This window comes from Microtus oregoni, unplaced genomic scaffold (genome assembly GCF_018167655.1).
Source record: "Microtus oregoni isolate MIOR12 unplaced genomic scaffold, Mior012 000004F_ref0000308, whole genome shotgun sequence".
Classification (NCBI taxonomy): Eukaryota; Metazoa; Chordata; class Mammalia; order Rodentia; family Cricetidae; genus Microtus; species Microtus oregoni.
Genome location: NW_024543063.1, coordinates 46817850 through 46837978, shown reverse-complemented (window position 1 = coordinate 46837978; position 20129 = coordinate 46817850). Strand labels below are relative to the sequence as shown.

Genomic DNA, 20129 nt, shown 5'->3' with positions numbered 1-20129 from the left:
TAACCTCACTTGTACAGACAGGGATTTTCAAAACAGAATCGTTGAGTTTGGGAGTGGTTTTTGTTTATTTGGTTCGTTTTGGTTTTTAAATGTATAGGTTTTCTTGTTTTGTTGCAGCAGAGTAATTATGACGTTTTTTGTCTTTTGTCTTTTACATTTTATTTGTGTTGATGGACGAGCCAGATATATATATATAGAGAGAGAGAGAGAGGAAGCTTACAGGAGTCAGTTCTTCCACCATGGCGGCCTAGAAATAAGATTCTCACGCTTAGAGGCAAGTTATTTTACCCATTGAGCCATCTCGTCCTCTGAATTTTTCTTTTTTTCTTTTTTTGGAGACGGGGTTTCTCTGTGTAGCCCTGGATGCTCTGGAACTTGCTCTGTAGACCAGAATGGCCATAAACTCAGAGATCCACGTGCCTCTGCCTCCCAAAGTGCTGGGATTAAAGGTGATGTGTGACCACCACAATTATTATTATTATTTTTTTTTTTGAGACGGTTTCTCTGTGTAAACAGCCCTGGCTGTCCTGGAACTCACTCTGTAGACCAGGCTGGCATCGAAGTCACTGAGATCCACCTGCCTGTGCCTTCCAAGTGCTGGGATTAAAGGCATGTGCCACCACCACCCAGGCCGAATTTTAATTTTTTTTATTTATTCTAATTTTATGTACATTGGTGGTTTTGCCTGCATGTATGTCTGTGTGAGAGTGTCAGATCTTGGAGTTATGGTTGTTAGCTGCCTTGTGCGTGCTGGGAATGGAAGTGCAGTCAGTCGGTGCTCTCAATGGCCAATCATCTCTCCAGCCACCCACCGCAAAGTTAGGTTAGGTCAACCTAACATTCCCACATGACTAGACTGTAAATAATCCTCTTCCCCTTCCTTTCAGCATCCTTTCCAGTTTCCTTGGTAACACAAACATTTGAAGGTCTTTTTTTTTTTTTTTTTTTTTTTTGATTTTTCGAGACAGGGTTTCTCTGTGGTTTTGGAGAGTGTCCTGGAACTAGCTCTTGTAGACCAGGCTGGTCTCGAACTCACAGAGATCCGCCTGCCTCTGCCTCCCGAGTGCTGGGATTAAAGGCGTGCGCCACCACCGCCCAGCTTGAAGGTCTTTTTCAGTTGGGTCTGTGCTGAGTAAATGGCTCTGCAGCCAACCTAAAGAACCACAGGAAGTCGGGCGGTGGTGGCGCAAACCTTTAATCCCAGCACTCGGGAGGCAGAGGCAGGAAGATCTCTGTGAGTTCGAGACCAGCCTGGTCTACAGAGCTAGTTCCAGGACAGGCTCCAAAGCCACAGAGAAACCCTGTCTCGAAAAAAAAAAAAAACACAGGAAAGGAAAATGGCTTCCAACACCCCTAACTCCTTCTTCCAGGCCAGAAAGATCTTGAGCACCTCTGTTTTGCCATAAGGAGATTTGCACTTTTGGCCACACTCCTGGTAAAACTGGGCTAAGCTTCTTGATTGAGTCCCGTCTGGCCAGATCACTTGGTTGATTGGATGCTGCTTTTATGATCCATTCCCTAAACTCTGTTTCACCCTGTTGGTGATACATCTGGAGCCTCACCACCACCACCAGGGAAACAAAACAGAAGACAAGTTAGAGACAGGAGGAAGGATCCAGAGTGCCACCGCAAGGCTCAAGAGCAGCAAGGTGACAGCAGCTGTCCTTTCAAAGAAGAGGAGCTCAAGGATACAGAGTATGGCCCAGGACTGGGAAAGCCCCACTCCAAGGAAAGAGTGGCACTTGAAGGTTTGGCAGTTAGCCAAGAATGCACTGCTATACCTTCGCCATCTGATTACAAGCTGAAGCTATCCCTACAGAGGCAGGTTCAACTTCTGACCAATACTGCAGCTTCCTCAAGACCTGTTTCCCAACTCAGAGCCAAAGAACCACAAAGGAAATAGACCTTTGGAGTTTTGGGGACACTTCAGCTTGCAAGTCAAGACCTTTGGAGTTTTGGGGACACTTCAGCTTGTAAGTCACAGGGCATGTCCCCAGGCAAGGTGACTGATCCTTAAGGAACTAAGGAGTCAAATTTTACAGAGTCAGAGCCTAAGAAGAATCCATTCGTGCCCCAACAGTCACAGAAACAGGTAGTTTTATCTTTTCTGGTTTTTTTAAATATTTTATTTATTTATTATGTATACAATATTCTGTCTGTGTGTATGTCTGCAGGCCAGAAGAGGTCACCAGACCTCATTACAGATGGTTGTGAGCCACCATGTGGTTGCTGGGAATTGAACTCAGGACCTTTGGAAGAACAGGCAATGCTCTTAACCACTGAGCCATCTCTCCAGCCCCCAAACAGGTAGTTTTAAAAGGCTTTACAGAACTGGAGAGGTGGCTCAATAGTTAAGTATATATACAGCTCGTTCAGAGGACCCAAGCCTGTAACTCAGCTCCAAGGGATCTGATGGACTTCTGACCACTTCAGGCAGATGCAATCACACAGACACACATACTTGAAAATAATAAAAGCAATTAAAAAAAATCATTCGCATCTGGTGGGGTGGCACATACCTTTAATCCCAGCATTGGGAAGCAGAGGCAGGCAGATCTTTTTGAGTTCAAAGCTAGCATGGTCTACAGAGTTCAGTTCCAGGGCTACACAGAGAAACCTTGTCTCAAATAAAAACAAAAGACCATTCAAATATCTCCCCATTAGGTTTGAGCTAAATTACTCACAAATATAGATAAAAATAGTATCTTACCTTTCCAATATCCAATCTAGATATAGAGGAAGTCAAAACCAGTGTAGGGTTACAAAGCAATTCCTAATGCTCTCTATTCACCTCTCATAATGAAGGTGGACTGAACCAATGGAGTTGCAACAAGAGTTCCTGTGCCTCAAGGAGACGAGGCTGCTTCCAGTTCTGAACTTAACTGTTTTTTTTTTTAAGTAATTGCTTTCACACATGTAGCAGACATTATGTGTCCCAAGGGATGAAATGGTAAACAAACTTCAGCTCTAGATGAGAATTCAAGAAGGAAATTAGTAGTGCACGCCTTTAATCCCAAGACTTGGCAGTCAGAGACAGATGAATCTGAGTTTGAGGCCAGCCTGGTCTACAAACTGAGTTCCAGGCCAGACAGGGTTGCACAGAGATGTTTCAACCCCCCCTCCCGCCAAAAAAAAAGGAAATTAAGACTATCAGAGTCTAGAGAAACAAACAATCAACACTTTTCAGTCACACTTTTTGTTTAAAAAAATCAAGGGAAGGGCTAGAGACACAGGTCAGTTGGTCAAGTGCTTGCCTTGAAGTATATCACAGTACCTGAGTAATAAACAAAAGACCCACAAAAAACAAAACAAAACATTAAAAACAGTCATGGTGATGTGAATTTGTAATCCTAGCACTGGGGGGCAGGGGGCAGTGAGGCAGATTCCCTAAAGGCTCACTGGCTGGCCTGCCAGCCTAAACTATTTGATGAGTTCCAAGCCAGTAGGCCACTGAGAAGACTGACCCACCCTCCCTCCCCCCCTCCCTCCCTCCCTCCCTCCGTGTGTGTGTGTGTGTGTGTGTGTGTCTGTCTGTCTGTCTCTCTCTCCCTCCACCTCCCACCTCCAGAGCTGATAGGCAAGTGCTCAATTGCTAAGCTAAATCCCCAACCTCTAGAAGGCCTTGTCTTAAAAGAAAAAAAAAAAGCTAGATAGCACCTGAGGAAAGGCAGCCCAGAAACCTCAGGCACCCAAAATATACACATGTATATACACACAAAGATCCAGGGAGAAAATCATGGGCAAACCAAGACCTTTTCACCCAGCTTCCAAACACTATGGAGTGACTTGAGCAAGGAACTTCTGTGAAGATCTATGTGCTTTTTGTTGCTTTGAGAAACCCGGTACAGACCTTTAAAACATTTCTATTTTCGCCAGGCAGCCGTGACACATGCCTTTAATCCCAGCACTCATGAGGCAGAGGCAGGTGGATCGCGGTGAGTTCGAGGCCAGCCTGGTCTACAAAAAAAGAGTTCCAGGACAGGCTCCAAAGCTACAGGGAAACCATTTAAAATAATAATAATAATAATAATAATAATAATAATCTCTATTTTCAGCACTAGCCAGTTCTTTCAAATAGGCCAAAACCTATAAACCATATTATAAGGACACTTAGGTTTAATAAAATGTCGAAACCCAAATAAAAACCTTACTTTTTTCTTTAATTTGTTTTGCCAAACAAACACAGTGAAAACTTTAGTCTAATTGTACAGAAAATAGAATTTGTAACCAGTAGCAAACATAACGAGATAAACCTAAGTCCCTGGTAAGCTGGAACTCCATCAGCAAGTCACCCAGAGCCCTCTCATAAAAGACCTTCTGGGTAGAGAGGTCCTAGAAGGCAGAGGCACAGACCAACTAGTCCCCATCAGAGTCACAGGTAAGCATGAAAAGGGGAAATGATGTTACTGAGATCTCTTATCACTACGCACAGCAAAGCTGTCTCTAACTGCTGGCCAACCTCTTAATGTGTGGTTTTCTCCAACCCAGAGTCCTTAAGAGTCCCATCTGCATCCCTCCAGGATAAGTTTCAAGTTCGATAGTTCTGAAACCTTTGCTTAACCAGAATCTGCAACATAAACTGGGGAGTCAGAGACAAAGTCACAATTGCTGGTGTCACCAGATTCTGAAGTCCCCAACTCCTATTTCGGGAGGAAACAAATGAGGGTGCCAGATGACCAACAAGAGTTCCGCTGCCCTAAACCTCAGCACTGTCAACCAGAATATTGGGGAGTTCAACATCCGCCTGAGGATTGATTCCTTGGGCTGAAAGGAGTCACTAATTCTGAAGGTTGCGGAGAAGAACCATTCACATTCCGTGCTTCTTACGGATGACAGCCATGGCAAGCAGGCGATCCTTCTCCCGAAGTTCTTCACGGAGCTTGGCCTCGGTAAGACGCAGATGGCGAATGCTACCCTTCATCTCTTTCATCTTCACTTCCATCAGGGCCAAGATGTCCCGCTGCTCATTCAGCTTGCGCAGGAGCTCCTCCTCCGTGGTACCTGACGACAGGGAGTACGAGTGGTCGGAGCCAGAATCAGGGAAGCCCTCTTCTCCTACCACCACCAGCTGAGGGCCCAGAGTGCACTCAGCGGCCTCCAGCCCAGCTGTAGCAGCCTGTAGCTCCGATGCGGCGGCGGCGGCGGCAGCGGCTGCGCCTTCCGCAGCTGCAAACTCCACTTGCACCGTAAGGTCGATGGGCTTCACATCATCTCCCGAGGGAGCGGTGGGCGCCGGAGCCACGGATCCCGGAGCCTGGCTGCTGTCTACAGCGGCCTGGAGAGTAAGAAGCACGGCCGCAGAGGCAGACACCAGGTTCGGCTGCAACTGCGTGGTCTGGGCTGTGGAGGAGGACGGAGACGGCTGCTGTTGTTGTTGTTGTTGCTGCTGCTGCCTACGGCGAGCTGCCGCAGCTCCCGCAGGTCTCCGCGCTACTTTGCGCTCATTGACGCCTCGCAGCGGGAAGATGGTGGGAACGCGCACCGTATAGGTCTTGCGGCCGCCCTGGAAGTGAACGCTGCAGAGACGGTGGCCCGTGGTGGGCTGGAAGGTGGAGAAGCACCCACTGACGCCGGCACGGGACACGTTCTTGAGCCAGAGGCGACGAAGCTCAGCGTCCTTGGGAAACGTGTAGAAATGCAGCGCCTTGTCCCGGTGTGAGTTGTTGTAACAGCCCGGTACGCAGCACGTAAAGCCAGGCATGGCTGCGACGCGCGGCCCGGCCCACCGGCCTCTTGCGCTCTTCGACGGCCGGGTCTGGCCCCCGCCTCTGCTCCTCGCCGGGCGGCGCCGCGCGAGGCCCTCAGAGGCCTCTCACTATTGCCGCCCGACGCAAGTCGTCCAGGGCGGGGGCCCCGTGCCTAGAATATGCTTGCGGACCGCCCGCGCCGCGCTACCCACCCGGCCGCCCGCCTGCGCTCCGGAGTCGGCCCGGGGGACGCCGCGAAGGACCGCCTGGAAAGGAGGACTACGCCCCCCACAATGCACCGCGCCAGAAGCCGCTCACTTCCGGGACGGGGGCAAGCTTATTCCGGCGGCTTTCCCGGGCTACGCGACCCCTGTTGAGATCCGATTATTTTCCAGATGAGGCTCGTCCTAGGCGGAGGAGGGAAATCTATTCGAATGGAACGTTGTCGCATGGGCTACCCCTCACAAGGACCCAGAATCCTGATGGTACGGGGGCTCGCGCCTCATTAGCGCAAGCGCTATGGGTAAAAGCACACAAAGACTACAAGTTCCATGCTGCCTCAGAAAGGGCAGCGGCTGCTGCTGAGGGCTGCAGCGCCGCTTAAGGGAGAGGCAGAGTTCCTGCAGACCAGGATTTGAAGGAGGTTCTGCAGCCTGCTCTAGAAGTTCCCCAACCCCCAGTCCCTTGGAGTGGAGGGCATTCCTTAGCCTGGAGAGAACCCCACTCAGGCCAGAAGGCCTTCTGGAGTCACCTTCTCACTTGGGGGCACTCTTCAGACTCTCAACTACCTCCTACTTGTACTCATTGACCTAAACCAGGTCCCTTAGCTGCCTACTATGTGCCAAAGTGTAGGGAAATGCACTGAAGGTAATTTTGAGCAGTCAGGTCCACCCGGCCCTCTCTCTCCTAGGGACTGACTGACTAGAATGGATAAATATGCCCTAATAGATATCAAGAATAAATGCCGTGCCGGGCGATGGTGGCGCACGCCTTTAATCCCAGCACTCGGGAGGCAGAGGCAGGCGGATCTCTGTGAGTTCGAGACCAGCCTGGTCTACAGAGCTAGTTCCAGGACAGGCTCCAAAGCCACAGAGAAACCCTGTCTCGAGAAACCAAAAAAAAAAAAAAAAAAAAAAAGAATAAATGCCACAAAGGAATCAGCTGGACAAAGAGGACATCCACAGAACCTATGTAATAAAAAACAAACAAACATTATAATGAGTAGTATTAGCGCTTCCTCTCCCAACCCCCTCACCTTGGGAACTGTTGGGTGCTGAAACAGGAAGGACATAGGTTGCTACCAGCATTCAGTTTGATGGTTCACAAGGTTTTTTTGTTTGTTTGTTTGTTTTGTTGGTTGGTTGGTTGGTTGGTTTTGGTTTTCTTGGTTTTTTTTTTTTTTTATTTCTCTGTAGTTTTTGGTGCCTGTCCTGGAACTAGCTCTTGTAGACCAGGCTGGCCTCGAACTCACAAAGATCCTCCTGCCTCTGCCTACCAAGTGCTGGGATTAAAGGCACGAGCCACCACTGCCCGGCTTGTTTTTGTTTTTTTAAGACGGAGTTTCTTTGTGTAGTTATGGCTGTCCTGGAACTTACTCTGTAGACCAGGCTGGCCTTGAGGTATCCGGACCCGCGGGATACAAATGGGGGTCCCTGATAAACCTGGTGGAGAGGAATGAAAGGAGACAAGAGACACGAGAAATGATGTCAAGACAGAATTTCTTTTTTTTTTTTTTTAAGACAGGATTTCTGATCAAGCCGTTCCGTTTATTCTTTCTCAGAAGCTGTTATATAGCAAACGGGCAAAGGGGGGAAGGGAAAGGTGTTAGCGGGAAGGGAAGGGTGTCAGGAAGCTCAGGTCTGGAGACATCCCTAGCTGATAAGTAAATACTGAGGGTCTGTAATTATTGACTAACCTAGGAGAATGCTAATGAGTTCCCGAGCCTGGTGCCTGCAGGTCTCTGCTAGGAGATGAGATACCAGGTTGATTTCCTAGACCCTGCAGAGGGGATAGAGGTAAATATTTTTCTTAACTTGTGAGCTTAAGATGGCTGTAACCAAAATGCAGATCTCAGAATACAGGCCTTTGCTTCCAAGATCGAGGGCTTGCACTCACAGAGATCTGAAGACCTCTGGCTCCCAAGTACTGAGATTAAAGGTGTGCACCACCCCTCCATTCTCAAATGGTTCACAATTTTCATTCCATCACTCAGGAGGCAGAGGCAAACTGATCTCTGAGAATTCAAGGCCAGGCTGGTCTACGTAGAAAGACCCTGCATCAAAACAAATGGTATATTTATAATGGTTATATTTATATATATTTATAGTTTATATAAATATTGTCATATACATTTTTTAAATTTAATAGTTTTTTAAGTTAGAATTCAAAGTAATGGGAGACATTTTACAAATATACATCATATGTTGTTCTGTGGTGTATATGTGTGTGTAGATGGTACAATTTGTGGTTGTGCATGTTCATATGTGTGCCTATGAGTGTGTGTGGAGGCCCAAGGTCAATTTTGAGCCCTTCACCTTTTCTTTTTAAGGTTGGCCAGACAGTGAGCTGCAAGTATCCACTTGTCTATACCTCCCGAGCCCTAGAATTATAGGCATTACGCTTAGTTTTTTTCTGAATAATTTATTTTTATTTTATGTGCATTGGTGGTTTGCCTGCATGAGTATCTGTGTGAGGGTGTCTCCTAGAACGGAAGGTACAGACAGTTGTAACCCACCATGTGAGTGCTGGGAATTGAACCCGGGACCTTTGGAAGAGCAGTCAGTGCTTTTAACTGCTAAACCATCTCTCCAGTCCTCCATGCTTGGCTTTTTACCTGAGTAAAGAAGGAGTACACTGATTCAATTTCAAAGAGCATTGAAGAAGATGCTGAATTAGACTCTACCTTCAGTAAAATAACCTTTTTTTTTTTTTTTTTTTTTTTTTTTTTTTGGTTTTTCGAGACAGGGTTTCTCTGTGGCTTTAGAGCCTGTCCTGGAACTAGCTCTGTAGACCAGGCTGGTCTCGAACTCACAGAGATCCACCTGCCTCTGCCTCCCGAGTGCTGGGATTAAAGGCGTGCGCCACCAACTCCCGGCTGTAAAATAACCTTTAATATATACGTATATACATATAAATAGTAACTAGTGGGGGCTGGAGAGATGGCTCAGTGGTTAAGAGCATTGCCTACTCTTCCAAAGGTCCTGAGTTCAATTCCCAGCAACCACATGGTGGCTCACAACCATCTATAATGAGATCTGGTGCCATCTTCTGCCTGCAGGCACACACACAGACAGAATATTGTATACATAATAAATAAATGTTTTCTTAAAAAAAATAGTAACTAGTAAGTTGAAAGTATTGCTTTGGAGTAGAATAGGAAAGGGCCTGTGTTTGATCTTCACCACCAGAAGCAAGCAAGCAAAGACATTCATGTAATACATAATTTCTCTTTACCCCCCACTACCCTGCCCATCCTTAGATTGTCATCTAGTAGAAAGCAAGAATCATATCTCATGTCTCGGCTTCTAATCTTGCCTCCTCCACAACTGTTCTTCTTAGGACTGCCAAAGAAAATCTGATAGACCATATGTCAATAAAGCCACTTCCTATTCTATTTATAATGCTGTCTAAACTCCTTCCTTGAGCCTCCAAGAACCCACCCACATAGATAGGCTGAGCCTTGCGAACCTTTACGTTCCATCTTCCCATCCTCACTTCAACCCAGTGTTGTTATTGTTTTAAAAATAACCTGGGGGAGCCGGGCGGTGGTGGCGCACGCCTTTAATCCCAGCACTCGGGAGGCAGAGGTAGGTGGATCTCTGTGAGTTCGAGACCAGCCTGGTCTACAAGAGCTAATTCCAGGACAGGCTCCAAAACCACAGAGAAACCCTGTCTCGAAAAAACAAAACAAACAAACAAACAAAAAAAATAACCTGGGGGGGGGCTGGAGAGATGGCTCAGTGGTTAAGAGCATTGCCTGTTCTTCCAAAGGTCCTGAGTTCAAATCCCAGCAACCACATGGTGGCTCACAACTATCTGTAATGAGGTCTGGTGCCCTCTTCTGGCCTGCAGACAGAATATTGTATACATATAAATAAATAAATATTTAAAAAAAAAATAACCTGGGACTGGAAAGATGGCTCAGTAGGTAATTGTGTTTGCCACCAAGCCTGAAGACCCGAGTTCGATTCCTGGAACCCACAGAGAGGAAAGAGAGAACTGACTCCTGCAACTTGTCCTCTGATTTCTACTTGTGCACCGTGACACAACATACCCACACACTTGCAAAATAAATAAAAGTGCAAAATTAAAAATAGCAGCCGGGCGGTGGTGGCACATGCCTGTAATCCCAGCACTTGGGAGGCAGAGACGGCAGAGACAGGTGGATCTCTGTGAGTTCAAGGCCAGCCTGGTCTACCAAGGGAGTTCCAGGACAGGCTCCAAAGCTACAGAGAAACCCTGTCTCGAAAAACCAAAAAAAAAAAAATTAAAAATAGCAAAAAGTAGCTGGGTGTTGATGGTGTATTCCTTTAATCCCAGCACTCAAAAGGCAGAGGCAGACAGATCTCTGGGTTGGAGGCTAGCCTGGTCTACACAGTGAGTTTCAGAATAGCCAAAATGACACAGAGAAACCCTGTCTGGAAAAAAAAAATTTCTAAAAAGGAAAGAAAGAAAAATGTAGTGTGATATTTTACTCTTTCGGCTTTTGGGGAGCCCACCATTCAACTCTCAAACAAATTACACATGGAGGCTTATTCTTAGTCATGAATGCCCGGCCTTAGCTCGGCTTCTTTCTTGCCAGCTTTAATTTTTGGTTTGGTTCGGTTTTTCAAGATAGGGTTTCTCAAGGCTGGAGAGATGGCTCAGAGGTTAAGAGCACTGACTGCTCTTCCAGAGGTCCTGAGTTCAATTCCCAGCAACCACATGGTGGCTCACAACCATCTGTAATGAGATCTGGTGCCCTTTCTGGCATGTAAGCATACATGGAAGGAATGTTGTATACATAATAAATAAATAAATCTTAAAAAAGAAAAGGATAGGTCTTCTCTGTACCTTTGGAGCATGTCCTGGAACTCCCTCTGTAGACCAGGCTGGCCTCAAACTCACAGAGATCTGCCTGCCTCTGCCTCCAAAGTGCTGGGATTAAAGGTGTGCGCCACCACTACCCAGTCTCGCCAGCTATACTCAAGTTCTCCTGTTCACCTTTTCAAACCTCTGGGCTTTTATCTTTCTCTTACTTTTATAAATCTTACTTTTACTCCGTGGGTGGCTGGATGGCTAGTCCCTGATGTCCTCCTTCCCAGAGTTCTCCTCCTATCTGTACACTCCTGCCAGCCCTGCCTATCTTCTCCTGCCTCACTATTGGCTGTTCAGGTCTTTATTAGACCGTCAGGTCTTCTAGACAGGAAAGAATCACATATTCGCAGAATTAAATAATGCAACATAAGCAAAAGTCATACACCTTAAAATAATATTCCTCGGGGGCTGGAGACATGGCTCAGTGGTTAAGAGCATTGCCTGCTCTTCCAAAGGTCCTGAGTTCAATTCCCGGAAATCACATGGTGGCTCATAACCATCTGTAAAGAGCTCTGGTGCCCTCTTCTGGCCTGCAGACATGTACACAGACAGAATATTGTATACAAAATAAAAAAATAAATAAATATTAAAAAAAAAACAATATTCCTCAACAGAAAAATAAAGTGGTGGTCCAGATCCATAATCTCAGCTCTAAATAGGCCGAAAAGGAGCAGCAGTTAGAACAAGTTCACAACCTGCTTAGTGTACATGGTAAATTCCAGGCCAGTCAAGCCCTACGTAACTTATCTAAAACAAACAAAGATGTACTAAATATGAATTTTGTTTGTTTAAATGTACGTTTGTTTTGAGATAGGGTCTGACATTGTAGCCCAAGGCTGGTCTGGAATTCACTATGAGGACCAGGCTACCCTCAAACTCCACAGAGATCTCCACCTGCCTCTGCATCTAGAGTGCTAGGATTAATGCATGCACCATGTTTCCTGGCTAAAATAAATTTTTAGGAATTAGATTCAGATAGTTGATAGTGACCATGGAAATTGATTAATAAAGACTTAGCAAATTTAGATAAGATCAGATCTAACTAGACAGATTGCTAGTACGTACAGATGGAACATGGTATACAACACTGTAATGTTACCAGTCTGGAGCTGGAAGTCAGGAAATCAGAAGTTCAAGTTCATCCTCAGCTAGCGGATAAGTCGGGACAGCCTGGGCTACACGAAATTCTGTCTCAAAACAAAAACAAAACCTTTAATCAAATTTTAAAAAAAAGGGGGATGGAGAGATGGCTCAGTGGTTAAGAGCACTGCCTGCTCTTCCAAAGGTCCTGAGTTCAATTCCCAGCAACCACATGGTGGCTCACAACCATCTGTAATGAGGTCTGTTGCCCTCTTCTGACCTGCAGACATACACACAGACAGAATATTGTATACATAATAAATAAATAAATATTAAAAAAAATTTTTAAAAAGGAAAAAGATTTAAACTGGGTGTGATGGAACACACTTGTAATCCAAGCACAAAGAAGTAGAAGAAGGAGGTTTAGTTCAAGGTCAGCCTAGGCTACACAGGGACTTCGAAATTAGCTTGGGCTACATAAGACCCTGTATCAACAACAAAGTATATGTGTGAAATCACTCAAGTCTGGCATAGTGGCCTCTACCTGCAATCCGAGCGCTCACCAGATAGAGGTAAGGTTGCCCAGAGAGTTTGACACTACTTGCTTGGTGTCTGAGAGACCGGAGGAGGTTGGCATTGGTGTTGCAGCAGTTATAAGCCTCCAAAAGGGTACTTAGGAACAGAACCCAGGTCCTACTCAGGAACAGCCAGTAGGCCACAGTTCCTTTTTAAGAAAATTATCATCCTTAATTTTTTTGTTTGTTTGTTTTTTTGTTTTTGACACAAGGTCTCTCTGTGTAGCCTCGGCTGTACTGGAACTAACTTGCTTCTGTAGACCAGGCTGGCCTCGAACTCACAGAGGTCCGCAGCGCGCCATCAACATCAGTCAGCTTTTGCTCAAGTTTAATGTGATATGGCCTCCAAACCCAATTTACAATCTCTTTTGACCCCGCTACCAGCTATGGGACTACAGTTCCCGTGGGGCCATGTGGCAGCATCGCGAGACTTGACTCCAAAGAGGCGGCGGGAACGCAGCTCTGGCAGCAGCCACAGCAGTTAGGAGGGGCGGATCCTGAGCATGGCGGGTCGCTACAGTCTGGACCCGGGTCAGACACCTCGCACGATTCTGCGGCGCGTGCTGGATACAGTGGATACGCATTCCCCAAGGCGACGACGGAGTACTCAGACTAGGTATGTGAGAGTGTTGACTGAGGAGTGGTGGCTGTGCCTTCCTGTCCGGAAAGAAAACTGAGTCTCGGCAGAGTCGGAATCGCTGAGCTCTGACTATATCCTAATGGATTCGGACTCAGCTAAGCTGTTGTGGGGCTCCGCAAGGACCAACAGTGCTGGATCTTTAGAAACAAAGGATAAGGCTCTGTTTTCTAGACTGTGTCACTCAACCCAGACCGAAGTTGTCCTGACATCTACCCCTACTTTAAGATGACTTCGCCTTTCCCAGCACACAGTCCTACTCCCTGCGGCTCCCAGGGGAAGTCAGCAGGCAGGAACTGGAAGGATGCTTTACTAGACTTTTCGGAGTGTCTTGAGGCTTGTGGTGAGCAGATGGTACTGAAGTTGGCATCTGTCGATCTGGAAGGATGTCGTCCTTTTCGAGAAGACAGTTGTCCGTGATAAGGTGCCCCCCCCCCCCCCATGGTACTAGTGTCTGATCCTTGGCTTTATGCCTGCTATTTAGTTAAGCACCCTACCACAGAGCTACATCTCCAAACCTTTTGCTGTGTGAGACAGGGTCTCTTAAAGTTGCCTTGGCAAGCCGGGCGATGGTGGCGCACGCCTTTAATCCCAGCACTCGGGAGGCAGAGGCAGGTAGATCTCTGTGAGTTCGAGACCAGCCTGGTCTACGGGGCTAGTTCCAGGACAGGAACCAAAGCCACAGAGAAACCCTGTCTCGAAAAACCAAAGAAAAAAAAAAAGTTGCCTTGACAATTGTAGTCCAGCTGGGCTGTGGTGGCACACACCTTTAATCCCAGCACTCGGGAAGCAAAGGCAGGCGGATCTCTGTGACTTCGAGGCCAGCCTGTTCCAGGACAGGTTCCACAACTACTGAGAAACCCTGTCTTGAAAAACCAAAAAAAAAAAAAAAAAGAAACTGTAGCCCAAACAAGCTTTAAAGTAGTCATTCTTCTGCTACCTCATTCAGCATGTGGTATTTATGCATTTATTTACTGTGTGTGTGTGTGTCAGAAACCTGCAGAGTCAGTTCTCACCTTCCACCATGTTTGTGTGACCTCAGGATGTCAGACTCGGAAGCAAGTGCATTTATCTACTGAGCATTCTGGGCAGCCACTCAGATAGGTTTTGCACCTATGAGAAATGAGATGGGAACTGTGCCTGGGGAACACGATAGAATTCTGAGCCGCACTGAACTGGAGAAACAGGGCTAGGTTGACCCATGTGGAACTTCCTGTCACACCTTGGCCACAACTTGAAAAGTAAAAATATTTGAATTACCTGCTTGGATTGTTATTTTAAAGAATGGAATACTCTCCCAATTTGTTCCCTGTGTGACTAACCCCTGTGAAGGGTAGCATCTGCATCCTCTAGATCCTCACTCCCACTCCCCACACATAATTCTCAAAGCCATTTTTTTTTACACAGTGCACAGAGAACTCCGCTTCAAACACTTTCCTCCAAGAGGCAGGGTAGCCAAACAAAAGCAACTGTCAGGAGGCATTCCTATGGAACTAGGGTAAGCCCACTCCATGAGTGACTTCATGGAGCACTGAAGTCAAGTCTATATTTGTTTTGAAGTCTAACTTGAGGGGTTCTCAAGGCAAAAATGTAGACTGGTGGTCTTTTACCTATAGTCAATTGGAGGATTGGCTCATGTTCAAGCCCACGGGCACCTGGAGGAACAGACACCCCGGACTCTGCTGAAGAACATCTTACTAACTGGTAAGTGGGTGTTAGCCTGCCAGTTAAAGGTAGGTGCTAGCCCAATGGCCAGCCCTATGGTATCTTTCTTCATTATCCTTTTTCTCAGCCCTACCCTCTTCTTGGTATTTGTACAGCCCCAGAATCTTCTATGACGATGCCGGACTCAGTGATGAAGCCAGTACAAGTACCAGAGATGGTAGAATCCTCCAGTCGGGAAAGCAGTCTGGGAAGGTACACAGTGAAACTGCCTCATAGGTTGACCCACCTCTTTGGGGTCCCCAGAAACTAAAATTGGGCTTTCTGACATGTCTGAGATAAACTCCATCCTTATAGCCTGGAGCTGCAACTTCCTGAACCGGAAGTCCCCTCAACCCTGGCTCCAGGTCTACGAGCCACTAGCAAAAGGAAGCAAAGGCTGAGGTTGTCAGTATTTCAGCAGGAAGTGAACCAGGGGTTGCCTCTCGCTCCAGGTGAGTCCTAGGACACACCTGTGCTGTTCTTTCCCTTCCATGGGCCTGAGTAACTCACTGTGGATTATTCTTTTGACAATGTCTTGATGGGCGCTGACAGAGCCACCTGGGAATGCTGATTTTTCATCCTTGGCCAGGTACTGTTCCCTGTTCTGGGGTTTGATGGAGCAGAGATGTGAGGGAGGTATTGACTCATGGGATCTTGATATACTTACTGTTAGTTTCAGCCTTACAGCATGGGAGCCATAGCCTAAGAGATGAGCTCATTTGGCAAAGCTGTGTCTCAGGCTTCCTTTGTGTCTGTTTCCATCCTATCAGCTCCTTCAACCTCAGCTTTGTCCCGCCTCCTCAGTCACAGTCAGTGAAGAGACCTGGTCTGGCTCGCAGACGTCCCAAACGCCAACCTGTGGATGTAGGTGCTCTTTTGCAGGATCTGAAAAATAATTCTTTGACCTCAGCTCTTCCAGGTAAGGTTGAGATTTCCTCTTCTAGCTTTAGGGAGACGCTAGCACTCTGACAGACAGGAGGCTTTACTGAGTTCAGGGTTGCTCCACATTTGGTGAGGTCAGGGACGCTGTAGGAGCCTGGCCAGGCATCTGTGAGAAATTTCTGCTTTCTTTGCAAAGTGTACCTGGCACTTTAGTGTATTAGTCAGGGTTCTCTAGAAGAACAGAACTTAGAGAATGAATATAATATAATGACTATATATGGGATTTATTAGAATGGCTTACAGACTGTAGCTTTTACTAACAGAAGGTCCAAAAATCCAGTAGTTTAAGGAAGTAGGCTCCATTGCCAGTGAAGGACTGGACTTTATGTGTGTGTGTGTGTGTGTGTGTGTGTGTGTGTGTATCAGAGAGACAGAGACACAGAATAGGCAAAGAGAGTAAGCGTCCTTCTTCCTTGTCCCTTTATACAGGCTGCCAGTAGAAGGTGTGGCCCAGATTAAAGGTGGATCTTCCCACTTCAATGATCTGGATTAGAAGTGTGTTTTTCCCAGTCAAATGTTTTAATTAAAAAAAAAAAACCTCACAGGTGTGCCCAGTCATTTGCATTTTAGTTAATTCCAGATGTAGTTAAGCTGATAACCAAGACTAGCCATGTAGCCAGGTTTGGGAGCCTCCCACAAGCTTGGGAAGCAGACGCAGGTGGATCTCTGTGCTTTTGAAGCAAACATGGTCTATAGAGAGAGACCCTGTCTCAAAAAGCAAACAAACAAACAAAAAAAGGCTAGGCTATGGTGGCACACACTTTTATTCCCAGCACTCAGGAGGCAGAGGTAGGCAGATCTGAGTTCAAGGCCAGCTTGGTCTACAGAGCGATTGCTCCAGGATAGCTAAGGCTGCACAGAGAAACCCTCCCTGTCTTGAGAAAAAAAAATCACCTAGCCTTGGTCAGCCTCTGAGTCGTCTGTTCCTTTTCATTTGTGAACTGCAGGCTGAGGGTAGAGGGGTATATAATCTGGAGGCTAGAGCTTGTTAGAAAAACAGGTTTCATGGTTAGTTAGCACCAACCTGGGATCCTGATTCCAGAAGACAAGTTCACTAATGTTTGAGGAAAGTGCCTAGGAGAGGAAGAAGTAGACAGTTGAGGCGTGTGAGTAAGCAGTTTTGGAGGTGGAAGCAAGTAAAAGAGGCCTGGGAATGTCAGGAGGAGGAGGAGGAGCAGCAGCAAGGAGAGCAATGAAAGAGAGAAGACTTTGAATGTAGCTTACCTCATTATGGAGGTCACTTAGGCAGAGAAGACCCTTGTTTCACGGCCCCAGGTATTAGGTGGGCCTAAAATCTAGAGTTTCTCTGGCTCTTGATCTCTAGATGACAACCATAGAAGCCCTGTCGCTACTCTGCCGACGGATGAAGTATTGGAAGACACCCAGCCTTTCTCACATCCCTCGGCTGGCGGCTCCCTTGGTGCATATCGTTCTCTGCCCAACCCTTCTCCCTCTGGGGTTGAAGGTTCTGAAGGACTTGTGCGCCACAGGACACGAAGTGCTGGGACTGGGCTGCAGCACAGTGAGTATGAGGGGCAGCTAGCTTGGAGCCAAGCTCATCCTGGGTGAGAGTAAGCTTAGGAGTTCCCCTCCACCCAAGAGCCGGGTCAGGGCTGGGCAGGAGATCCTAAGTCAGTGCTACGGTGCTGCTTCGTCTTGTTCTCCCCTCAGTGAACAGAACTGGCTTGGCTACTACTCCTTTACCCTTCTTGGAACCACAGCCTCAGCTTCCAGAACTAAGAGAAGCAGTGGGATCCCAGGAAGCTGTGGAGGAGCAAGAAGGCTCTTCAGGGGTTGAGGATTCTCCTGGCAGGCCAGGTAAGAGGCTGAGGGTAGGTGAGTGTCATTAACTTGTTAGACACCATACAGAAGATTTGCCTGAGCTGTTTCTGGGAACTGGTAGTTTGAGAGGCCAGGGAGAGTATAAGGGGCAATTACTTGTCTAGAGCTCTACGAGGCCCTTAGGAATAAGAAACGGAAGCTGAATGGTGGTGCACACCTTTAATCCCAGCACTTGGGAGGCAGAGGCAGGTGGATCTCTGAGTTTGAGGCCAGCCTGGTCTACAGAGTAAGTTCTAGGCCAGAGAAACCCTGTCTCGGGGGAAAAAAGGAAAGGAGACTAGACTTGTACAACTATGTCAGACAGTCGAGCCTGAACCCCTTGTGACTCTACTCTTTCTTTGCAGCAAGTCCAGAGTTAGCCTGCGGCACCAATGACTTACTCCAGCCTGAGCAGCCACATCAGTTTGAACCGCCCCCACCATCTGCAGTTACAGTGTAAGAAACCACTGTTTTTGGGAAGGAGGTGCCCTGAAGTTGGCATTGTAGATATGCAGACGCTTACCAAGCACGGCAGCTCAAGCCTGGTGGTGATAGCCTGCCTGTCATCCTGGTACCTGTCTCCAGGAGTTTGGAGGAGCCTGGGTGAGGGAGGAGCTCCTAGGTCAGTATGTAATCATAGAAGGCTTCCTGGAGGAGATTAGCAGTGATGGATTGTTGAGGGGTCTATCCAATTTGAGACCCGACATTCAACAAGCTTGAGCAGGTATCTGCATGTATGTTGAAGCTAGCCTAGGATAAAGGTCTCAGGGAAAGAAAAGATCTTCTGTTTGTTTGTTTGTTTCTTTGTTCAAGACAGGGTCTCTCTGTGTAGCCCTGGCTGCCCTGGAACTTGCTCTGTAGACCAGGCTGGCCTGGAATTCACAGAGATTTGTCTTACTTTGACTCCTGAGTGCTGGGATTGAAGGTGTGTGCCACCCTCGCCTCTCCCATCCCTGGCTGATAGATGGATTTCTGTTTATTTATTTATAATTTATTTAAGTTGGGCTAGAGAGATGGCTCAGAGGTTAAGAGCATTGCCTGCTCTTCCAAAGGTCCTGAGTTCAATTCCCAGCAACCACATGGTGGCTTACAACCATCTGTAATGGGGTCTGGTGCCCTCTTCTGGCCAGTAGGCATACACAAAGACAGAATATTGTATACATAATAAATAAATAAATATAAAAAAAATAATTTATTTAAGTTTTTCGAGACAGGGTTTCTCTGTGTAGCTTTAGAGCCTGTCCTGGAACTAGTTCTGTAGACCAGGTTGGCCTTAAATTCACAGAGATCCACCTGCCTCTGCCTCCCAAATGCTGGAATTAAAGGCATGTGCCACCACCGTCTGGCTATAGTTGGGTTTCTTGTTCAATCTACTTATTTTTTTTTAAATATTTATTTATTTATTTGGTATGCAATATTCTGCCTGTGTGTGGTTGTAGACCAGAAGAGGGCAGCAGAGCAGACCTCATTACAGATGGTTGTGAGCCACCATGTGGTTGCCGGGAATTGAACTCATGACCTTTGGAAGAGCAGGCAATGCTCTTAACCACTGAGCCATCTCTTCAGCCCCTTGTTCAATCTACTTAATGAACAACAGTCCCAGTTTCAGCAGAGCCAGCAGGACTTGTCCTCGAATAAGTGCCAGTTCAGTCACCTCTGTCTGCTCTCGTCCTCATCAGGCTTCCATTGAGGACCCGAACTGCAGGTCCTAGGCACCACCAAGACCCCTATAAGGCTGGACTGAGCCACTATATGAAGTTCTTCAGCTTCTATACTAAGAGGCCTGTGGAGAAGGCGGCTTTTGAGATAGTGGAGAAGTGGTAAGTCTAGCATGTGAGTGGATAGAGGTGCCCTTTTTTTTGTTTTTTCGAGACAGGGTTTCTTTGTAGCTTTGGAGCCTGTCCTGGAACTAGCTCTTGTAGACCAGGCTGGCCTTGAACTCACAGAGATCTGCCTGCCTCTGCCTCCCAAGTGCTGGGATTAAAGGCGTGTGCCACCATTGCCCTGCCGAGGTGCCCTTTCTTAAACAGACTGTTCAGTCTTCTCTGTCCCAACCTTGGCAGCCTAGACAAGCATTTCCAGCACCTTTGCAATGACCTGGAGGTATTTTCTGCTCATGCTGGCCGTAAGACCGTGAAGCTAGAGGACCTGGAGCTGCTGCTGCGTCGGTAAGTGGGAGGCATAAAAGGGAAGCCGAACACAGGAGTGCTAGTGCTGACTCTGCCTGGCCTTCCTTTCCTCCGATACAGGCAAGGACTAGTCACGGATCAAGTCTCACTGCACGTGCTCGTGGAGCGGTACCTGCCCCTGGAATATCGACAGCTGCTCATTCCCTGTGCATTTAGTGGCAATTCTGTCTTCCCTGCCCAGTAGTGGCTAGGTCTGTATGTTTGTCCTCTCCCTGCCTTGGACACCTTGGACTGACCCACACAATCATCAAGTTCTCCTTCTCATCTCCTAGCACCAATAAAGTCTCATAAATGGGTTGTTCTGCTTTTTGGTGCATGTCTTAGGCTCTGCCCAGATCCTCTTCCCTCATACCCCAACACTTTCCAGCACAGCCTGGAAAATAGAAATTTAGACAAAGAATTGTATATTGGAAGGTTA

At 47.1% G+C, this 20129-nt stretch overlaps 2 protein-coding genes across 2 annotated transcripts; one reads left to right on the top strand and one right to left on the bottom strand.

Moving 5' to 3' along the window:
* Window positions 1-4139: 4139 nt before the first annotated feature.
* Thap11 (THAP domain containing 11) lies at window positions 4140-6060 on the bottom strand. The gene has a single exon (XM_041650780.1). It carries the CDS (start codon window positions 5699-5701, stop codon window positions 4808-4810), a length of 894 nt encoding a protein of 297 aa, XP_041506714.1. The 5' UTR covers window positions 5702-6060; the 3' UTR covers window positions 4140-4807.
* A 6818-nt stretch (window positions 6061-12878) lies between these two features.
* On the top strand, window positions 12879-20057 carry Cenpt (centromere protein T). Its single transcript, XM_041650779.1, has 13 exons — window positions 12879-13034; window positions 14463-14553; window positions 14672-14759; window positions 14876-14972; window positions 15075-15211; window positions 15312-15348; window positions 15530-15678; window positions 17026-17223; window positions 17373-17519; window positions 17888-17978; window positions 19202-19342; window positions 19586-19690; window positions 19772-20057. Exons 1-13 carry the CDS (start codon window positions 12922-12924, stop codon window positions 19893-19895), a joined length of 1518 nt encoding a protein of 505 aa, XP_041506713.1. The 5' UTR covers window positions 12879-12921; the 3' UTR covers window positions 19896-20057.
* Window positions 20058-20129: the final 72 nt, after the last annotated feature.